The 23346-nt window shown below is 41.7% G+C and overlaps 1 protein-coding gene across 1 annotated transcript in view; it reads left to right on the top strand.

Annotated features, from left to right (window-relative positions):
* Positions 1-12954, top strand: part of PPDPFL (pancreatic progenitor cell differentiation and proliferation factor like) — a 79993-nt gene extending 67039 nt beyond the window's left edge. Inside the window, 2 exon segments of the mRNA XM_059901734.1 lie at positions 12456-12541; positions 12832-12954. Of these exon segments, the coding sequence (XP_059757717.1) occupies positions 12456-12541; positions 12832-12954 (209 nt within the window).
* Positions 12955-23346: the final 10392 nt, after the last annotated feature.

Genomic DNA, 23346 nt, shown 5'->3' with positions numbered 1-23346 from the left:
GACTTCCTGGACCCCAGGACGATCTGGCTGATGCAACTGCTATTGTGTAAACTGCCAAGAGGTGAGACCAATGCTGAGACCCCAGCCTGAAAGTTAAAAATATAATTTATCTCCAAATCAAGAAACTTTAAAAAAGAAAAGTTCGACTTCATTCTACCAGAACAACTGAGCCTCTTTCCTGCCGAGTGGAATTGTCAGAGGTGCCCATCAATGGGCATCACTACTATTAAACGGAGCCCTTTATGTCCTGGAGGGAGCAGGGGTCTTCCTGCACTGAGACGCATGCTTTCTGGGTACGGATTTGCCTTCCTGGCTGTGTCCACGAACTTCTGCTTCCCCCATTGTCCACAGAGGTCCCGGATGCCTGTTCATCTCCACAGGGTGCCCACATCCTCACCTCTGTCCTGGGGATACGTTACAGAAGGAGTGAGGCTGTGGGTCCAGAGCCGTCACGTACAAGGTTGTTTTACGTACTGGGGCCTTGGAGAGAGATGGAGTGGGATATTCAGGACTCAGTCGTTGCACGAGCTGGGAGGTGGTGCCTTCTGAGAGGAGAGTTCCATCCCACACGTTTCTCTAAAATATCCTGTGGTTTCTCTTATGGTCAGAGGACCACAGTTCTGGATCAGAAAGCTGGAGGTGACATGGCACCAGCCACTATTATACTGAATGACCTCCAACCAAACATTTTTCTTCGTATATCCTTGAACTTAGGTTCTATTTGTTTAGAGATTTTAACATCTAAGAGCAGAATGCTTCCTTCAGGGAAAACTGTCATGCTTCCGTTGAAAAGGAATTCTAATGCCTGACCAACAAATAAAAAAGTGAATTCCTCTGTTATCTGAGTGCTGGATTTGTAACATCAAGGCAGATACGATCATAGGTACAGAATGCAGTTATGGAGGAATCCTCTGGGCTTCCCCTGAACGCTGACTCTTTGGTAGTAAAAGGTAATGGAAAATGAGAGCAAACCTGTTAAGGAAAGTCAGACCCCTTAAAAATGAGGGCTTAGGGACTTCCCTGGTGGTCCAGTGGTTAAGACTTCACCTTCCAATGCAGGGGGTGAGGGTTTGATCCCTGGTCGGGGAACTAAGATCCAGTACCTCATGGCCAAAAAACCAAAACATAAAACAGAAGCAATATTGTAACAAATTCAATAAAGACTTTAAAAATTGTCCACATCAAAAAATCTTTAAAAACAAATGAGGGCTTAGTAGCCCACTTGTGAAAAAATGATGCTAGCTTACTTCCTGGCTGAGGGCAAAGGACGCAAGGACTCGAGAGGGGAGAAAGGAAGGGTTAGAAACATCGTGTGGCCATGGGAAACAAAGAGGCATTAGCCGTCCATGGGTCTTCTTGGTATGTCAGGTCCAGATTTACTAATGTCAACTCCTTTTATTCCTTTTCTCTTTTTGCCATTATTTTATACAAGGTCTGTAGGTAGTGATTCATGTAAAATTTAGTTCTTAAGTGACAGGATATTAATTTGGAATTAACTAGAAAAGTAATAAACACCACCCAAGAAAGGGCACAGAGACCATTGGTGCTTTGGGGAGAGGGTGATCACGGTTCATTTATAAACAGGAAATGGGCATTTTGTTAGATGAACGATGAAGTTGAAGCTACTAATAGGGTTTTTATTGTGGTAATATAGGCAAAATATAATATTTATCATTTTAACTGTTTGAAGCTGTACAATTCAGCGGCATTAAATGCATTCACAATGTTCTGTAACCATTACTACTATCTATACCCAAAACTTCAGGATCCACAACATAACTCTGTGCCCACTAGACAATAACACCTGTTCCCCCTCCCCCAGCCTCCAGAAACTCTATTCTACTTTCCCTCTCTGGGAACTTACCTCTTCTAGGTGTTCCATTTAAGTGCAATAATACAATATTGGCCCTTCTGTCTCTAGCTTGTTTCTCTTAGCATGATAGTTTCAAGGTCTGCACATGTAGAATATATCACAATGTCTTTCCTTTCCACGGATGTATATTATTCCCTTGTATGTATTCACCCCATGTTGTTTATCCATTTCAGAAACCACTGGTGTTTTTCACTTGCTTATAAATTGGGAAAGATTATGTAGGTTGATGCTCAGAGTAGCTTGTTTTCTAATTTTACATTCTGAAGCCCACAGTTTGTGCCCAAAGGGCTTCGTGTAAAACCTGCATGTCCTAAGCTGCTGTAGTCACTGTGGTGATGTAAGAAAGTGGAGTGGCTGGGTAGAACCTAGGAATTCCTCTTGGCTGTTGCCTGATGCAGGCTCTGTTCTCTCCAGCCTGTTTCGTCTCTGAGGGCTTTTGTGCTGGATTGAGTATGACTTTGAGACTGAGTTTCCCTGACTGTGTGTGTTATACAGAGATTGTATGCTTATAGTGAAATTTGGATCATATAATATTCTTTTTGATAGACTGCCTTATATTTCCTCTTTTTATTTGGTTCTCCCAGCAACTCTGTGACATCACTAAGACAGTTATTCACTAGCATCTCAATTTCACCATGAAGACAGTAAAGTCTGTACAATGAGTGATTCACACAAGGTCACACAACTCAGTCTGAGGGGCAGACCCTGGCCCTCACCCCGACCCCCAGCCCAGCGCTTCCTTTATAGTCACGCGTCCTCCTGCGAGCTCCTGGGCTAAATGTACTGCTCCCCCCAACCCACCCCGCAAAGAGAGAGGCCGGGGCAGGGGGCTGAGGCTCTGAGCAGGTCGCAAGCGCCAGAGCTTCTCCCCGCTCCCCTCCAAGGGCACAACGCAGCATCCATCAGGGCACAGGAAGAAAGAAGAGAGCGAGAAAGGAAGACGTTAAGTAGAGCCAAAAATGACGGTGCCTGGGGAAACACGGCCCCCTCAGCTGAGCCCGAGTACACACGTTCACCGACAGAGAAAGAAGATGTTTACATAAAACACTAAGCTATGTATTAGCACCTATATGTCTTAAGGTCATTTCAGGCTAAGGACCATCCTTCTGAAATAACATGGTGAAAATTAAAGAAAAAATGTCTCTCGGTGAAAATTAAGTGTTGGTCTATTTGCCAATTTCCAAGATTTATCCAGTACGAAGGCATTGATACATAAAGGCTTTTCCCGGCCCACCTGTGCTTTCATCTGGACTGTCAGGTAGCCCTCCTCGCCTGCTTGCTTGTTTCTCACTGAGTGATTCATATGCTCAACGTCTTCCTTCAGGCATCATCAATATTTGGTCCAATCAATTCAATTCAAAAAGGCCTATAAAATAAAGAAGACCTCCGTAGACTAATTATTTGTCAACGTTTACTATACATGTATGTATATGTATCCTTTACTGTATATGTACCTGTATAGGTATATGTGACATATGTGTTATATGTGATCTATATTATTCCTTTTCTTGTCAGTTGTTAAATTTTATATTTAATTTCACATAGAAAAGATATTTTGATCATGTTCTAACGGTGTTATTTATATGGTCGTCATACATGCTTTTTCATTATGATTCTTTGCCTTTTCAGTCATTTCCTATCTCCTTCGTTTCTTCTGGATCTATTGTTTCCGTCTTCATCGTAAACATTTCAGCAAATGCCTTCATATTCTTGCTCATATTCTCCTTTCTGCGTTGTAGGCAGAGCTGTTTGGGTGGAGACACTGGTTTGGGAGGAGAGCGTGCCTGATGTGGGAACGACAGGATGACGGGGCTGAGGCATGGGCCTTGGTGGCGTCCACACGCATGTGCTTCGTGCTGGCAGTGCGTGGACAGGCTCTGGGACTTTCTACAGATGTGTGAGGCATGACCATCCTGAGGGTCGGGAGGCCGGACGTGCTACTCACTCCACGATGGTGACCGTGATGGTGTTGCAGGTGGTTCTGGTGCTGGTTGACCTTCTAAGCGAAACTTTCTTCTCTCCAACCTCGGTGGGAATATCTAGGTCTTGAGGAGGAAGATCAAAGCCGATGTTAATTACATGGACAAAGATTCTTGGAGCTTTGTATCAGGGCTGTTCCGGACATCAGGATTAGTCTGCTCTGTTGAAAAGGCATTTTTAGTTAAAAGAATGAGTGCTAAGTGCATTATCAAAGAGACTTTCTTTGGACAACTTTTATTCCAAAGAAGCAGGTAAGAAAGAAGCCTCACCCGGGTCTGATGAAGGACCTGGGTTCCGGTTAGTCATATGCTTCCATGGTGCTTTGATGGTCTACAAACTGCTTCCGCTGTAACAGACAGCATTCTGAAATAGTGGCATAGGTCCAGCACATTTTCTATTATATCTTTGAACTTGTATAAATTAAAGCTGCCAAAATGGCTTTCATTCTTTTTTAATTTTAAGCTAGATGTCCTCTAGCTGCAATTTTGTATAGTTCTGTATCAAATTACATTTTCCAGTGAAATTACTATAAAACCCTAAAAATAGAAGGTTATAATAGAAAGTGCCAGTTTAATTCATGAAAACCCACAGAAGCACAATAATGTGAATTTATTCAGTGGATTAGACATGGCAGCTAAAAGCACACATGAAGCAAAGGAGTGCTGAGGAACTGCATTTATTCTGGAAAAGCCCACACACTGTTCCTGTAACTATCTGGCTACAAAAATCACTTGTAGGGTTTGGCTAAATTACTTGTACTATTCTTCTGTTCATATGTTTATAATTGTTATCGTGGCGGGGAAAACTGAGGACAAGTGGATGTTGAAAAAAAGGGACCTACACCTTGTAAAGTTGATAAAAATCATGGTAGGGTTTCAAACAGCTAGACAATAGAACCTAGTCAAAGTTAGGTCTTCTGGTTTGAATTCATGATTTCCTTTCTAAATAAGTATTTTTACTTAAATATTTAAAACGCCAGTGTCTATGACATATATACACTACTATGTATAAAATAGATAAGTAAATGAGAACCTACTGTGTAACACAGGGAACCCTACTCAATGCTCTGTGGTGACCTAAATGGGAAGGAAATCCAAAAAAGAGGGGATGTATATATACGTACAGCTGATTCACTTTTCTGTACAGCAGAAACTAACACAACATTGTAAAGCAACTATATTCCAATAAAAATTAATCAGTGTCTGTGAGTTTGAAGGAATAAGCAAGTAATCTGCAGCTACAAGTTTAATGTGAAATATAAAACCACAAAATCTAAATATAGAAAGATATGGGAACAGGAAATTCAAAGGGTGGATTCTGGCATAAGATTCTTCTTCTAATCTGGAAAATGGATGTTTAGAACAGAATGTGTATTTAAATGGATGACGTTTCCTTGTTTAAGCGTCACTGGAATTGGTTCCACTCTTGGGGGCCAGAGAAAGGTTAACACAAATAGAGAAGGCTATTGGGTAGACCGTTAACTCTAATTATAATCGGATCTACTGGCTTGTTGAAATGTTAACTTCACAGTTATTATTTTCCTGAGTCAATCAAACACTTATTTTGCCCTTACTGTGTGCTTTTGCCAGAGAGTGGAAATGTGGTTGATGTTGCGACCCGGCGTCTACACTGTAACGTACTTAGTGAGACACATCTTGCTTGTGCTACTCTCAGTGCCGAGCTTAGTCTGTGGTCCATAAGTGTTCAGTTGAATAAATGGATTTGTGATTTGGTCAACCTTCTGCTTTATTACATGTTTTCCACCTTTAATTTCTTTTAGCTACTTAATATTTTCATCCACATTCTTATTCTCTGACGTTCTATTTTTTAGAATACCTCCATCCATCCTTCACCCCTTCTCCATCCTTTTATTAGTTCAAGGTTTATTGAGCTTCAGCGAACCATGTTTAATATGGCGCCCACACAAATAAGACAGCATCTGTCTAAAAGCACGCAGTGCCATGAAAAATTATTTGCAAAAGTGGACGCTCGAGCATGAGTCCAGATCACATTATTATGGGAATGGAGGTGAGGCGCTGCACCCACCCTGGGGTGAGGGGGTCGGGAACTTCCTCTGTGTGGAGCTGACTACAAACTGAGTTTTAGAAGATGAACAAAAGAGGGTCCGTCTGTGAAATCTCCACCTTCGGGGTCATGTCTCATGGATGCCGTTTGTGGCTTTCTGCGAATTAGTTAATGAATCCTTTTCAGATAATGAGATTCCGTTATGGCATTTGTCTGCCCCTCTTGTATGGCACCTGCCATATTTATATGACACACATCCATCATTACAATACTCATAAATTTCCCTTCAGGACAGCTGGCCATCTTACTATTTTCTGCTGCACCCTGAGGTCTTTTTCAAGGTAACTCTTGAGCTGGCTAGTCTGTGCTTTGTCCACATGGGAAGAGGAAGTGTCTGCACAAAATAATGCAGTTCCGAGCTGTCTGGATTGCTTCCTGCTTCCATAATCTCTTTTGGATATCTCCAAAATGGAATAGCATTGTTGTTGCACATTTGATTCTGTTTCAATACTTGCTAAGATACCCCTATAGGGCTTTTGTAAGATCATATAGATTCCTGAGTTTACTAAATATCTTTTTGTTTTTCCTTTTGAGTATAAACCTTCGGAACACGTCTCAAGACAAGATAACCTGTGTGTGATAAAATACTTAATTGGCCCTTCATACATGTAAGGTTATTGAATAGGTTCACTACTTGCAATCCAGATTGAAATTTCTATTATCATTCCAAAAAAATATATTATCAAGGTCATAATAGAAATATCACTGTGTTCAACAGAGAAAATGTAACATTCTCCCTCTAAATAGAATGTACTCTATTTTTCCTTTGCAGGTGCTTTCTGATAATGTGCATGTAAAAAAAAAGCAAATCATATGTATTAATTACAGTTGCTTCTGTAAATATTTAAATAGGAAGGTCTATACAAAAGACATTTGCTAGCTTAGGTGACTTTGTTTTATTTTTAAACCTGTAGTTTGGATTAACACTGTTGTGTTAAAAGCATATCCATTTTCCTAAAGCTTTTAATGCTAGAGACACATTTCTAAAGCATGTATTGTTCTGTTTTAAATGAACATTTTGAGTTTTATGTGTGGGTATTCATGCATATGTAAGTATAATGTGCTTATATATACATGAGTTTAAATAAAAATGAAGATTGCTATTCCTGTCTTTTGAAAATCTAAATGTAAATTTCATTGCATAATGTATGTTCAGAAGTGCATGTGCTGGTTTTTGGTGTTTTCTTGTTTTTCTTTCTTGTAAAACATTGACGGTGATAATTTACAACCACCAAAACCAGTAGTTGGAAGAAATTGAAAGGGCCTCTGAGCTAGCAGACTTCTTAATACTGCTATTAGAGAAAGAATTCTCATGGAAGAAGTGCCAGAAAAAAGCCTGAAGTTAGAGTGTAAGACATTACTGAGAGATGGAAAACACCATTTACTTGGTCTCAGCAAAGTTAAAAAATGTCCTTCTTAGGAACTCTGAGGTCTGTTCCTGTACAAATTTCTCATAGAGTTTTCCAGTGGGAAAACAGTGACTCTTGAAATGAAATCTTATTGAAAGAAATTCAATTCTGTGCATCCCCAGAGGAACTAAATATAAACAGAAACATGATTAATTAGTTAATTTTAGCACCACTGAGATAAAATTTTTGAACAAGAGGTTGTATTAAATTTGAATGGACTGTTATACCAGGATAAGAATCCGGATCATTTAATTCTATACCAGTTGGTTACTTTCTGCAGCATTCTGATGGCTACACTCTCTCTTCAAGTCCATGAATGTCTCCTGTATTTGTTATTGAATAAGGATGAAGTGAAATTGAATGAAGAACCAAGAGGTGACTGGACTTTCTTTGGCAGGTGCAAGTCTTAGTAAACTGAATTGTACGCCTACTGTGGGCCTTCCAAACACATCAGAACTTACCAGCTCCCTGCAGCATGAAAAGCTGGAAAAGCTGCAAGCATGATCATTGACATTTTTGCCATTAATGGAGAAGGAAAACATATAATGATGCCCCCATTATGTGTATGAGTCATTTATTTAAAAAAATTTAATCTAGAAACATTGTCAAAACTTCCCACAGACAGCAATTACTTTCTTTTGTACCTCAGTCTCTGTAGGCAAGTTCATGTTGGGATTCTTCTAGAAGGCAGGGGTGGAGAGGGTTCTCTGTCAGGATGCTGAGAGGGTGTGTGCTATGCTGCAGGCACATAGCAGACTCACCAGGGGAAGAGGTCTGAGCTGGGCGTGGAGTGACAGAATGACTGACTCAGAAATGGATTATTTTTTTTTGTTTTTTGTTTTTTGTTAAAGTTTTTATTTGTTTGTTTTTTAAATTATTTTTGGCTGTGTTGGGTCTTCGTTTCTGTGCGAGGGCTTTCTCTAGTTGCGGCCAGTGGGGGCCACTCTTCATCGCGGTGCGCGGGCCTCTCACTATCGTGGCCTCTCTTGTTGCGGAGCGCAGGCTCAGTAGTTGTGGCTCACGGGCCCAGTTGCTCCGCGGCATGTGGGATCTTCCCAGACCAGGGCTCGAACCCATGTCCCCTGCATTGGCAGGCAGATTCTCAACCACTGCGCCACCAGGGAAGCCCCAGAAATGGATTATTTTTTAATGTACAAGTTCTAACCGTGTCACGAGAACATCTCCAACTCAAATGACTACTTAAATGGTGAGATTCTCCCTGGAGTCAACAATTGTTCTGTAATTGGAATCTCTAGTCCACTAACATTTTAACCTAATTATTAACAAGGTGGTGTTGATGCTACGTTTTCATGGATGCCCTCATCCATGGCACTGAAAATCAGGAACGACAGGGAACATGAAAAGTGATTGGTAGTCAGACATTCCTGTTTTAGACATTATTTACCACTCTTGCATCATACTATTGCATTGTGTCTTTCAAATAAATATTATTCTGAGAGGGTATAAATTATTCTGGTTTTACCGACATTTAATGGCACTGCACTTGGTAAATCACAAACCAAAGGTCAGTGTCCTTTTAAAGCGGGATTACTGCGGAAATTAAAGTATATATGAAAGCTCCAAGGACAGTGTTTAATGCATCAAGTTGTAGAAGTGTTTCTTATTACCATGCTGTCAATCAAAGCCCAGAGAATTTCAATAAATTGGCTAAAATGGCAGAGTTTTAGTGGTGGGAGTATTTTTAGAATTTAGGTCACTGGCTGTATTTCTCTCCTTTTTGCCCATAATTACTCTCTGAGTTACAAGACAATGGAGAGAGGAAGCTAAGCATAGGCATCTGTCAGGGAAAAGAGGGGAAAAAAGGAAAAAAGAATGTAAACTCGGATTATCTACAGAACTAGGAACCAACATCTGCATACCTGAGGATAGAATGGGGCCCAGGGAGTGAAAGATCACAGCGAATGGTGTGAGGCCTGGTCCTGAAACAGGAACACTTTCCTGAAAAGGAATAAATGTTATTCCATCCGTTGTGCAGATTTCACAGCATCTCAGGTGCTCGCTAGGAGGCTGCAGACGTCTCTGCTCCGGGGAGGCTTGTCTCTGTTAGAATCATGTGAAAGCAGTTGAGCCGGGATTTTCCTAGTTGGGGGCCAGCACACCGTCACCTGCAGCCTCACGGCTCCAGCAGGACACAGAACCTGCCCCCCCAAGTCCAGACCTGGACAGACTTGTTCCAGAGACACTAGAATCCACCCAGCTCCAGAGGCTGCTGCTATCTCACATATTAGGGTTCCTGGGATGTTTGCTAAGGTTTCCAGGTTTGCAGAATGTCTGGACACCTTGCGCATGGCCGGGTTCGCTGGAGGAGTCCAGAGCGTAAGATGTGAAACTTGTCTTTTGGATGCAGAACTTAGGAGATCCAGGGTGAGCTTTCAGTTTTTTGGGTTTTTTTTCCATTAACAATGTATCCTAAAGCCAGATTATGGTGTGTAAATTCCTGTATGAATTTAACCAAAAATGGGTTACAAATTGCCACCTAGAGAGAACCAACTTATATAAATTAAATGATGTAAGGAAGCAGGAAAAGCCAGGAAGGAGACAGGAAAGCCTGTGGATGATATTCTTGGAGGTTAACTTGATAAATTCCTGTCCAACACCTGCCTTAGCATTCTAGAGCGTCCTACATGACTGCCCACTTTTTAAAAGGGGTTACTACACCCATCCTCATGAGAGAGAACAAAAAGTAAACTAATCAAATTCATTTTATGACATTACCAGTGCATTGCATTTTTGCAGTTGACTATACTGCAAATGTACGCCAATGTGGGTGAAAATCCAACATCTAATAATCTCCTTGTTTTGAGTTTAGCCAGGAGATAAAATGTTTCAGAGGGTATTTGCTAAAATACTCTTAAAGGGAAAGATGCATTTCTTCTCCAATTTTTTAACTTTAAAAATTCCTCAGTTTATTAAGAAGAGATTTATTGTATCAATATAGCATTATAGCCTGGGTGTTGCCATTACTTGGACCATTGATGAAAGTGATTTTATTGAAGAAAAGGTTTTCCTTTGACTACAAACGTGCTCTTTCCTATTTTATGACTAATCAATTCTCTAGTTAATTTAATTCAAAGGCCTATAAAACAACTTTATCAAAGTCCAAGTGTTGAACTGTATGTCAATTAAGAAGGAACTCATTGAATTCACATGATGAATTTCTTTACAATCTAAAATGATCGTTTGAGGTGCTTCAAACTCCATCGACAACGTTCAGTTAGAAATCAGTGCAGAAGAAATTGACTAAACATCTTCGACAAACTCTGGACTGGATATCATGTTATCTTATGAGGGGCCACTGTCCTAACACACCCCATACAAACACCCAAACCACCAATCTGACAACAGCTACAAAATCAAATAACAAAACGGTCAGTGAGAGAGGAATCAATAGGATTTGTGTGGCAGGGAGCCTGAAAGGTTGAATTTTAAGTACATTTTTAGAATAAAGTGTTTTCTTTTAAAAGTTAGCAAGCTGTTCCTAGGGCAACAAAACAGTTGCTGATATTGGCAAAGGCCACCTTTCTCCAAAACTCTGGCTCTAAATGTTTGTGGAAAGTGGTGAGAACATTCTCACAGGAGCTGAGACTCCCTCGAGGGAGAAATGGAATCAAGCCCTTGACTGATTCCAACTGCCGAGTCCAACCTTGTTTGAAGGAATCCGTGGCTTCGTGCAGCCTGACCGAAGTCACCGGGCACTGGAGTGACACTTCACCTTAAAGAGAAACTCACTGCAATTTTTTTCTTCTCTTTTTGCTCGCGGGGTGCTCGGTGTCGCTGCCCTAGGAGCCCCTGAAGAATGCCGGGGAGGGAGCAGCTCTGTCTGTGTGTTGGGGGGTGTTTATGAGAGAGAAAGAGCTGAATCCTAACAGAGCAGTGTTATGATAAATCAGGTCAGTTCTGCCCAACAGCATCTAGAACTGTGAAGTTCTCCAGAACTGTGAGGGGTCCCACGGGGATTTTCCAGGGTTCATTTGCCCCAGACCCGCCTCCAGTGTTGCTGGGAAAACAGTGAGGCAGGGTGTCCCGGAAGCTTAGGGCCAGGCCCGATGTGGCACTTTTTAGCCTCCAGGGCTGGGGGTGGGGGGTGGGGGTGGCCTGAGTTCTGGCTCCAAGGACAAGGTACAGGGCACCTGGACCAACCCTGGGCTTGAGTGGTTTTCTAATATATATGTTTTTAATTATTGAAGTTTATCCTTTACTTTATTCTCTGTTTTTTTATTGAAGAATAGTTGATTTACAAGATTGTGTTAGTTTCAGGTGTATAGCACAGCGATTGAGTTATACATAGACATATACTATGTATTTATATATTCTGCTTCAGATTCTCTCCCCTTATAGGTTATTACAAAATATTGAGTATATTTCCCTGAGCTATACAGTAAGTCCTTGTTGGTTATCTACCAATATTTTGTATATAGTAGTGTGCATATGTCTAATATTTTTATAATGTCACAGACAGGCTCTGGGAGAGGAGAAATAAATCAGAATAGTAAATGAAATGCAGCCCTAGTATTCGTCCCAAGCTGGGGAGACGCCCCATATTTGTCACGTACATGAACCAATGTATAGGAGCTCCAGGGAATTAAAGTTAAGTTGCTTAGAGTAAAATGGCCTAGGATGGAATTAACTTGAAAATCAACCAAACAAAAGAATGTTTCTGAGAGTAGTTGTTCTCCGCACGAAGAGAAGGGAGTTAGCAAAGGCTCGGGGTCAGTAGGGCATCCATCAGCAGGGGTGTGCCTCCGGGGACTGGGCCTGGGGCCAGGGGTAAGCTGGGGTCAGGGGTAAGCTGGGGCCAGGGGTAAACTGAGGCCAGGGGTAAGATGGGGTCAGGGGTAAGCTGGGGTCAGGGATAAGCTGGGGCCAGGGGTAAGCTGGGGCCAGGGGTAAACTGGGTCCCAGTTCCGCAGTGCATACGTAATACATTTAAGGGCACGTAAGTGGGTGCTGGGACCGGGAGGGTCGGACCCGTCCTCCATCCGCAGTGATATGTAGAATTGCAGTGAGGAAGAACGCTTAGGGAGAGAACTGCGCCCTCCTTAAGTTTGCGGTGCCAGATACTATTTTTATGCTTCTATTGGCAACAGACTGCAGTAAAAACGAGGGCAGCTGCCGTGCGGGGGATGAGCTGAAAGCTGGCGGCTGCCACCACGGAGCCCTGTGGTGGACGCAGGTGATTTCACAGGACAGCCCATGGGACACGGATGCCCTGTGACTGTCCAGGGGGAGGCAGACAGAGACGCGCGCCGCGGGCCTGGGCGAGCAGGTGGAAACGGGAGGCCACGCCAAGCGGCGGCTTCCTCTCCAGGCGCTGCCCCGGCCCCGCCCGCCTCCCAGATAAAAGTGCATCCGCATCGCCGCAGAAACGCCCGACGCACGGCCCGTCTGGAATCCGCCCTGCAGTCATCGGACGGCGAGTCCAGCCCCCGTAACAAGCCCTCCTAACACCCCTTCCTTCCCCAGGCGGCCCGGGTGCCTCGGGACGTGAACTCTCCTTGCAACGACTACCTACGGAGAGAACTCTGGTGCCCGCAGCTGCGTCCCCCAGCCGTGTGTCCGGGGAGCGGGGCAGGGGCGGTGCCCTGACACAGAGCGCAGGGCTTGTTCCTCTGACCTGTTACTTTCACAGGTGCTCCGTCCGCTGAAGGGCTGTCGGATGCCATGAACTTGGCAAAGCTCTGAGAATGGTCACATCCAACATACAAGCCGCTGATATCACATCCTGTTGTTTTAAGGGTTTGTATTTCATGACACGCTTCTTGCCACCACAGCTTCATGAAGTAAGTATTTTACACTTTATAGGTGAGGAAAATACACCGTCGGCTCCCAGCACCCGAGATCCGCGGCGGCAGGGACCTCAGGAGGTGGGCTGTCTGGTAATATAAGGGACTCGAGTGTCCGCAGGTTTCAGAGTCTCAGGGGCCCTGGAACAAATCCTCCCACAACACTAGACGACTGTATGAACTGATTTCACCTGATTTAGCAACTTTTATGAAGCTACTATGAATTCATCTCTCAGATCAGGCAACGGGAAACCAAGCGTTCAGGAAACTTACTCAGGGCCACCGTGAGCTTGTGGGGCTGAGTCAGGATTCCAGCTCAGGACTCGGGCCTCAGGCCCAGACATCTAACTCCTGTCCTTCCCTTCAATCTGTTCACCCACGCGGACGAGGGGTGGGGAGGCCAAGGGATCCCTCAGCTTCACACAACCGTGAGGGGTCTCACCGCCTATGGACCTTCAAGACACACACACTTACTCAAGAGTTAAATTGCCTTCTCTGTTTTCATTTGACTTTGTCTCAATGACCTAGTTATTTCTAATGATTGTAATTTTAAATTACGCACCTGAGGCTTGAAGGAAGGTGGTGTCAGAGGTCACCCTGCTGGCTGACCCCAGCCCCGAGTTGACCACGTTCTAGATCCAGCAGAATTCAACCGTTATCCAGACTCGAACAGTAGGTGGTGAACTTGTTAATCCACGTTGAATTTCCAGAACTATAACTTAGCAACTGATCATGAATAAGGTTATTTGGTGACTGTTGTGATGTTTTGTGGTTAGAGAAGCTGACGCAAGATGTGAAATAACCTTTCAAAGAAACATAGATCACAGACAGGTGACCAAATAGTGCAAAAACACTATCTTGGTTTTACACAGAGTCTGTTATAAAAGTGCCACCAAGAATCATTGGCCTTAACATGCTATATGTGTTTTCTTCTTCCTTTATAAAATATGCAGTCTCCTAATTATTCCTGAAGCCGTCCTGCTATCTGTAACACAGGCCAGACTGAAGCAAAAATCAAATTTTTAGAAAGCCCGAGGGAGGGTGAGATATTTAAGGAGGAGGCCATTAAATGTCACGTCTTATAGAGGCCACTGGGCAGATTTGTGGCTGGGGTACCATTTTAGGAAGACACGGATTTTCCCAAATGTGCTGTAGGTCATTCGACATGTAGATCTCACTACGTTCTCCACAGGGAGGCTGGAGGTTGTCCTCAGATGGAGGGCAGGCATTTCACCATAAGGCCTTTCTCTTGCTTCCCTGGACATTTGTTCAAAGAATTCTTTGCTCAAGCCGGTGTCCAGCCCTGAGTAAGATGAGGTCAGCCCTGAAGGCTAGTGGTTTTGCATTTGATTCTTTAATACGTCTTTCTCTCTCTTTGTACTGTTTCTTCTCTCAAGACCTTATGTCATCTTTACGGTGAAGAGTATTAGCTCAGGTTTAATTATTATGTATTTTGTACTAAGGATGTCATCATGAAAGAGATTGCTCTTTCTCTATTTTCCAATACTTGTAATAACAATGTTTTCCAGAGATACTTCCAGAACTTTCAAAACTGTTTATTTTCTTAATCAGAAAATGAAGTTTAGGGCTTCCCTGGTGGCACAGTGGTTAAGAATCCGCCCGCCAATGCAGGGGACACGGGTTCGAGCCCTGGTCCGGGAAGATCCCACGTGCCACGGAGCAACTAAGCCTGCGAGCCACAACTACTGAGCCCATGTGCCACAACTACTGAAGCCCATGCGCCAAGAGCCCGTACTCCGCAACAAGAGAAGCCACCACAATGAGAAGCCCACGCACCGCAACAAAGAGTAGCCCCCCTCACCACAACCAGAGAAAGCCCAGGCGCAGCAACGAAGACCCAACACAGCCAAAATAAATACAATAAATAAATAAATAAATAAATAAATAAGAAAATGAAGTTTAAAAGCTGCTCTGAGATGTGTAGGATGTTCCCATTCTTTTGTGTGGCAGATGTATTTCCTAAAATCACTGCAACAGTGTCCCCAGGCCACACGCTCTTCTACGATGTGGCCCTATCACCTCCCCATGCCCTTGAATGGGGGCTGGTTTCTGCTTCAGCCCACGGGGATGGTAGGTGGGCATGGTCCATGCGACTCCTCATGAGATGGCCCCAGGCCATGCCAGCCTCTGCACGGAAGTGCTGGCTGATGGTCACAGTTGGTCCCATGAAGTCTTTAGCCATGTGACTGAGTCATCTCGTGCCTCCAGCCCAGCCCTTCTGCCATCTGAGTGCCACTGTGAGGGGTCAGTTCACACCAGGAGGAGCAAAAGGACCGCAGCTGGGCCACCTGAACTCCTGGACCAAGGAATCTGTGAGCATGAAGGGTTGACTGCTGTTTAACTTTACTAAGTGGGCGGTGACTGGTCAACCTCACTGAATGGGCGGTGACTGGTCAACCTCACTAAGTGGGAGGTGACTGGTCAACCTCACTAAGTGGGAGGTGACTGGTCAACCTCACTAAGTGGGAGGTGACTGGTTAACCTCACTAAGTGGGAGGTGACTGGTTAACTTCACTAAGTGGGAGGTGACTGGTCACACGGCAACAGAAGCTGCAACCATTTCTTACCAAATTAGCAAAGGGTTTTAAAAATGATGTTTAACATTTACTGAATTTCATATTAGCTTGCCCTTGATGGGAAATAACTTCATAATGTATCAAGGGCTTTAAAACATCCAGACTTTTGGACCTTGTGAAACTATCGTAAGGATGTGGATAAAAAATCCCAGAGGCCGTCCTCCACTCCCAGAAGCTGTGCTCCATTCCTAGAGGTACCTACAGTTTCCTGTTATACATGCTTTCCCAGCATAGTTGCTTATTTCATCAAGCCAGCAAAAATGTCTCTAGAATGAATGATTAGCAAGATATCATTTGATAACAAGAGTATTATATAATGTAACATAATCATGAGCGGGGTCTCATCCCTTTTGCCAGATTCCACTGGTTGGAAGCAAGCCCTGGGCAGGTTCTGCCTGGTTCAAGCCGTAGGATGTGAACGTGGACAGCAAGGGTCATCAGAGCTGTCTGTCTGTCTGTCTGTCTGTCTGTAACCGATTCTGGGTGTGGGACCCTCAGACCCTACCTACAGCACCGCCACACGGGCAGCGAGAGAAGAAGTCTGCTCAAATACGCGGTTCTGAAAAACAGAAAAACACAGTGAGAGTTTTAAAATTCTCTGCCTCATGGCCCAAACAGACATTTCTCTGGACCATGTTAACCTAGAGGTAGTTTTCAAGATGCTAGAAGAGTGATCTAAAATGTATGACTTATAGTTAAACTAGAAAAAATTCTCACCAACACAATCCAGCATTATTTCTCTTTTGATGCATAGATTTATTCCAAAGTATGTTTAGGTTTGTATAAATGGTTAAATATTTCATATTTATTTATTGTACAGTTGATGTAATTGTTTGACTCTGCTATACTTAACTACATGATACTTTCATGAAGGGAAGAAAACTAAATAATTATCAAATCAGCGTTGGCTTTTTATTAGAAAAAAATTCCATAAAATGTATTTAGGGACAAAAATGAAATGCTTTCGAATTTGTTGTTTGGTGTTGACCCTTGAAAGAGAAAATATAATTTCAAGAGTTTGAAAAACATTTGCAGCAAAGAAGGTTGTGTCTTTTGAACAGAAAATAAACATTGTGGAAGCAAAGAAACAATGGTAGTTTGGGGTAGTTGTACTTTATCACTGGAAATTAATCCATAGCGTGTTTCATTTTTGCTTTGTTAAAAATTGAGCAAAATGGTGAGTTTTTTCTTTCTTTGCTGCTTGGTTCTGTTTTACCAATTAATGAAATTTAAATGCATATTCTTTTCACATTGTATATGTGTATTCAAATCTTGGTAGAAATTGACTAAAAAAAAGGGGACATATTTTAACCTAAATAATAAAATTGAGCAAATACAACTGAGTTTCTTCTACTTTTTATTAGGAAGAGAAATTTTAGGTCATTTCCTTGGTAACACCACTCACTGCTAAGGACATCAGCAAAAGTGGTACCTGCCCAAAACATGAGTGACCTTTTGTATCCATAACAATTTCCAATATCACAACTCCTGAAAAGAATAGAGATCATTTTGCCGAGTGAAAAGAGTAGAAAAATGTAGTCTTTTGCAGAAGCAATAAAAAATAAAAATAGTTTATAAGAGGCCAGATGGCAACAACATCTCAAGGTCCTGATTGGAAAATCCCCGCCCCCACCAACAATAAGAGTTGCCCTCATTTTGGTCAGATCTGAATATATTATGAGTTGAATTACCAATATGGTTTAAAATGAAAAAAAATATACAGTCGACACTTGAACAGTAGGTTTGAACTGCACAAGTCCACTTATAGGCAAGCAGTTTTCAGCAGTAAACACTAAGTATGACAGGGTCCATGGTTGGTTGGCTCCCCAGATGTGGATGAACCCGGGATTTGGAGGATCGACTGTAAATTATACTCAGGTTAAACCCCCATTGTTCAAGGGTCAGCTGTGTATTTTAAGGGTACTCAAAGTCTCTGTGTAAAGAATGCGACATTTGGTGTGAATTTTAAAAAGCCCTTGAGATCAAACTATGTACATGCCGAGCTTACTTAGCTTTTTTTAAAAAATTAATTTCTAAATCTATTTATGTATTTTTGGCTGCGTTGGGTCTTCGTTGCTGCGCGCGGGTTTTCTCTAGCTGTGGCGAGCGGGGGCTACTCTTCTTTATGGTGCGCGGGCTTCTCATTGCGGTGGCTTCTCTTGTTGCGGAGCACGGGTTCTAGGCGCGCGGGCTTCAGTAGTTGTGGCTCGCGGGCTCTAGAGCGCAGGCTCAGTAGTTGTGGCGCACGGGCTTAGCTGCTCCGCGGCATGTGGGATCTTCCCGGACCAGGGCTCAAACCCGTGTCCCCTGCATTGGCAGGCGGATTCTTAACCACTGCATAACCAGGGAAGTCCCTAGTTAGCATTATTGAACTGAGTTGGATTATATCCTCAATACAAACTGTTTTTTAAAAAAACAAAACAAAACATTTTTTATGTATAGACATAACCGGACAATCTGTTCAGATTATTGGTTAATCAGGATTTTAAAAATAATCTTTCTAAATCCTTTGTTTGTGTGTGTTCTTTTAACTTAAATTCAAACACATACATTTGGATTTATAGTGTTTTCTTGTTTTGCTAGATTGTAAACATCTTTGATGTGGTAAGCTAGTTCATACTCTTCAATGTTTATCTCAGGGAAGCCGGAAACATTCTAATCTCTTAGCCACTGAAGTTTATACCCTGTTACAAGACTCAAATGTAAACTAAGTGTTAAGTGTTGTATTTAACGTCTTCAAATTAGCACCGTAATTTAAAGAACTTTATTGGAATTTCATGTGAAAATTGCAAGAAAATCCCTCTGGGGACGGTTCTAGCAGAAGAATTATATTCTTAGTTTATTACAAGAATGAGCTTTAATTGTAAATGTCTGTTATGGGCACTGAGTAAATCTAGCATACTCTATCTGTTGGGATTTAAGAGGATTTAAACAGTCATTTGGTAAGTCATGATAGCCTTTTCTCAAAAGGGTGAGCAGGATTGTAATTTCCTATATATTCTTGCCTATTGCCAGTCAGAGAAAGGGAATTACTAGAGAGATTGATAGTATCTTTTTCCAGTATTTGAATGAAAACGTTCAGAATTAAAATTTATCTAGCTCTTTAAAGTGAGATTATTTGTGGGTTTAGATAGATTATTATCTATCTCCTAAATCAAAATTTTTGCTGTAAAGGTAATAAGAAAATAAGATGATACCACTTAACTCATTCAGTTTGTCACCAGACTATAGGAGAATAATATGTTTACAAGAGAAATAGAAATAAAAATCAAGTAGAACTTTACTATGATTATATCCCTGAAAAATTAGAGCAAAACTTGAGAAACATTTGCATAAACTTTAAATGAACTACAGATTTTTCTTTTGCCCTTTTTTTCAAATCATATGAATTTTAATAATGATATCACATCCTGGGTCTGAAACTGGTTAAGTGTCCACATGGCAAATTTACTTTTCGAAGTGACTGTTGAACTGTGTGACCCACTACACAAGTTGTGCGTCACAGTCACGCCTGGCATGTAAATACTTCCCTCTTCTGTTGACTCCACGCAGACAAATATATTATCTCAGAAGCCATCTGTGGAGGATGGTCAAGCCTCAAGGTGGATGGGACCTAGTCCTGAATCAAGTTGTGAAAGGAGGATTTGTCAATCCAGCACCCCCATTTTGGAGTGAGTTAGAGATGAACTTCTCTTATGAATAAATACAAACTGGTATGACCAAAGGCCATTAAAAAATTTGGAGTTTGTGAGTTATGAATTGTTTGAACTAAAATGTACCTTAGATGTGAAAAACTAAAGGTTAACTAAAATATCGATAATTTCAGAATTGAGTGTATCACAGAAATGGCGAGAAATTTTTTTAAACATTGTAAGAACAACTGTAACAACTTTATTTACAAAATCCACTGATGATTTGTTAATAATATTTGACGAAGTGGGGCTTCCCTGGTGGCGCAGTGGTTGAGAATCTGCCTGCCAATGCAGAGGACACGGGTTCGAGCCCTGGTCTGGGAAGATCCCACGTGCCACGGAGCAACTAGGCCCGTGAGCCACAACTACTGAGCCTGCGCGTCTGGAGCCTCTGCTCCGCAACAAGAGAGGCCGTGACAGTGAGAGGCCCGCGCACCGCGATGAAGAGTGGCCCCCATTTGCCGCAACTGGAGAAAGCCCTCGCATAGAAACGAAGACCCAACACAGCCAAAAAAATTAAATAAATAAATAAATAAGTAAAAAAAAAATTTGACCAAGTGGTAAATCTGGACAGGCCAGAAGAATTAGGCAAAAGCAGTAGGTTTTAATTCCTCTCAATTACAGTGTGATTTTTGTAAATTACTTAAATGTTCCAACTTGCAGTTTCCTTTTCTGTAAAATGGGAATAAGAAAGCTTTTTAGTATGATCCTCATGAGAAGGAATGAAATCAAGTGTATCTGGTCTATTGCATGTGACAGTTACCAGGGACATTTTGTTCCCCCTCCACTTTAAATAATCAAGGAAAAATGAAAGGAAGAAAAAGGAGCTGCATTTTCATGCAATATTAAGTTGTTTTTAGGACAGCTCGGGATTCTGCGTAAGGCTGTATATCTCCAGGAGCTCAACTTCAACTGTTAACAAATTCAGCTTCAATTTTATTGAAAATTTATTCAGTTTTTGAACCATTTGTATAACATCCGTCTGCACACTTATATTTTAGAATTTTAATTCTACTCTTAATAAGAAATAGTTATATGGTGATGAATGCTCTTGACATAGTTTCTTAAGGTGATAACGTCAATGTTCCTTTTTTTATTACGATCATTTTAATTTTAAAGTAGTGATCAGAAAAATAAAAGCTAACATTTATTGACTGGTTACAATATGTCAGGCTTTCACGTAAGAAATATACATTTATTATCCCATTTAATCTTCACAACAGCCTTAACCAGGAAGCATCGTTATTATTCTAATTTTATAGATTAATAAACTGAGGTTTAGGGAGGCAAAGTAATTCATCTCATACCACCCAATAAATAAGTGATAAATCTGACTGAAACCTTGCTTTTCCTCCATACTTTTCTGTAAGGTCTTCAACTTAATTTCAAACAGAGTCCATAGACTATACACAAATACTTATGTGTGTGCATTCATTCCTAAGGTAGATTAAATAATTGGGGAAATGCACACATTTATATTTTAGAATTGATTATGGGTGAAATGATATGACAAAATTATTTTGAAATTCTGAGGTGTCTAGTTTAGATGTGGCAAGCAGAGGGAACCTCGGACAGAAATAGGGCTCCGTGTGTGTGGGACAAACTCACCACGCTCAGATCACAAGGGAGACCAGCTGGAGATGAGGTCGTGAGGGACAGCTCTGGCATGAGAGGTCTTCTGAAGACCAGACTCTGATGAAACGTTTGAGTCTCATTTTATAGGCAGCAGAATTTTATGTGTTGTGTGTTTGTCAGATGGGGGCAGTGAGAATAATAATTTTAAAAAAAGGAACCAATTTTGTTTGATGGGAAAATGTCTACTTTTGGAGGTAAAGCATGATCTGTTCAGGCCAGTGATGACAATGTCCTTTCATCCTCCTGGTGATTCACCCAAGTTTGGTGCTGATCGGAATGGTCTGGTAGAGAGTGAGGGAGGGAAGAACAGGAGATGAGAAGGAAAAGGAGAGAGAGGGAGAGATTGAGAAATGAGAGAGAGTTGATGCAGAGATAAAGATGATATCCCAATAAATAAAACCTGGAAAACGCCAGAAGAAGATTTAAGCACAAGAGAAGGAATTTGTGTGGAACAAGAGAAGGATAAATCCTTTCCTCTTATACCAGGAGGATAAAGAAGTCAGGTCCCGGTACAGGTTGATTTGTAGAGTTGTCTCTGAGAAAAGAAAAGAGCCTGTCCTCCCATCTGATCAAGGGATAGGCAGTCATTCTTAGTGGAGAGCCGGGTGGGGAGGTGGAAGGGGTGGAGGGACGAGCGCGGAGGGAAGTGGACAAAAAGCTTCTTTCAGAGCAAGAAAGAGCCACCACAGGAAACGCTTCCAGAACGGCAAAGACCCTCAAGAGTTCACCCCTACAGAAAAGCACTGAGAACTTTGGCAAATTTAACTTTTCCAGAAATCTTGAGATTAACAAAAGGCATGAAACAAAGCAAGGAGCATTTACTCAAGAAAATCACCAAATCTTGGTAAGCAAGCAAGCTTCATGTCCTCCCCACATGTTCTATTCCCACTTACGGCACAACGAGAGATTAACAGTAACTAATAATAAAATAGGACAATCAGAATATACTGAATACAAGTTACGTGAATGTGGCCTCCATCTTTCTCTCTCAAATTCTTATTGTACAAATGTAAAGCCTTTTCCACCTTAACTAAGCACACTGTGGTTGTAACTTTTGTAGTTCGAGATGTGACAGCAAAACTAACACAAATTTCTTTTTTCTTCTTTACAGTTTCACGGAGAGAAGACTTGTTCTTACTGCAGAGCTTAGCCACCTCAGTGTACGCATTTTTGTTTCTTTATTAAGTCGAGAACTTTCACCTTTTTACTGAAAGGAAGCACTTTACGTCCTCTCTTAGGCATATCTGAATTGCAGCATCACTGTTCTTGCATTTGGAGGACATTATTAAGTAAAATAAAGGCCACTTGATCACAAGCATTGTGATAATGGACAGTCAATTGGCTTCTAAGTGACCAACGGAAGGGACACACAGGACAAAGGGATGATTCTCATCCCAGGTGGATGGAGCTGATTTCACGAGATTTCATCATGCTTATTTAACTGAAGTCTATGGCACAGGTTTTACAGTGTTAATATCTAGCACCAACTCAGATACTCTTCAAGGTTCTGTCTCATAAGGTGCTGTGCTCAGTGACTTGGTGATAACAGAAAATTCAGTTACTCTTTCTGTCTTCGTTTTTGACAAATGGAAAATAAAGAGTTTATCCTGGATAACCTCAGACCATTTCCTGATGTGACTATGTGTGCATATATTTGCGTGTGTGTCTGTGTGTAGGTATCTGAGATGGGAAGAGCTAAGAATATTGCATATTTCCTCACGGGGAAATATTCATGTATCATTTCCTGTATTTTCATCCACATTTAGTGCAGTCAAAAGAGTCAAAGAAAGAGCAAGGAAATAGATACTGAAAACCTGACAAGCACAGAAATATTCAGGCTTCATTCTATAATGACGACTGTAAATGAATGAAACCTTCTTGATGGTTCCACTGTTGACACGACATAAAGAGTGTTCTGGGCCCATTATCTGGTTGAAACACTTGAATTGTTTTGAAACATGGGTTTATGATGCTTAACATTATTTATTTGATATGCATTGACATACATTTATTTTTTCTCTCTTGACAATTTAAATTTCAGTGTTTCTGGGGAAAGGTAATCACTGAAAGAACTTAAGCAAGAACAGCAGCGGAGCCCAGGCAAAGCGTTCATTTCCTGGGGATCCCGAATGTGTTGTTCTATCATCCGCCTAATAAATAAAATGTCCCTCGTTTGTGAAAAAGAAATATTTTCAGCAGGATGAGTATGCTTTAGAAGTGCAGTTTTTTTAACATTATAATCATGAGTCAGAAAAGGTGCTATAGAAAGAA

The sequence above is a fragment of the Balaenoptera ricei genome, chromosome 17, assembly GCF_028023285.1.
Source record: "Balaenoptera ricei isolate mBalRic1 chromosome 17, mBalRic1.hap2, whole genome shotgun sequence".
NCBI lineage: Eukaryota > Metazoa > Chordata > Mammalia > Artiodactyla > Balaenopteridae > Balaenoptera > Balaenoptera ricei.
The sequence above is the reverse complement of the archived record's forward strand: the minus strand, read 5'-3'. Positions and strand labels throughout refer to the sequence as shown.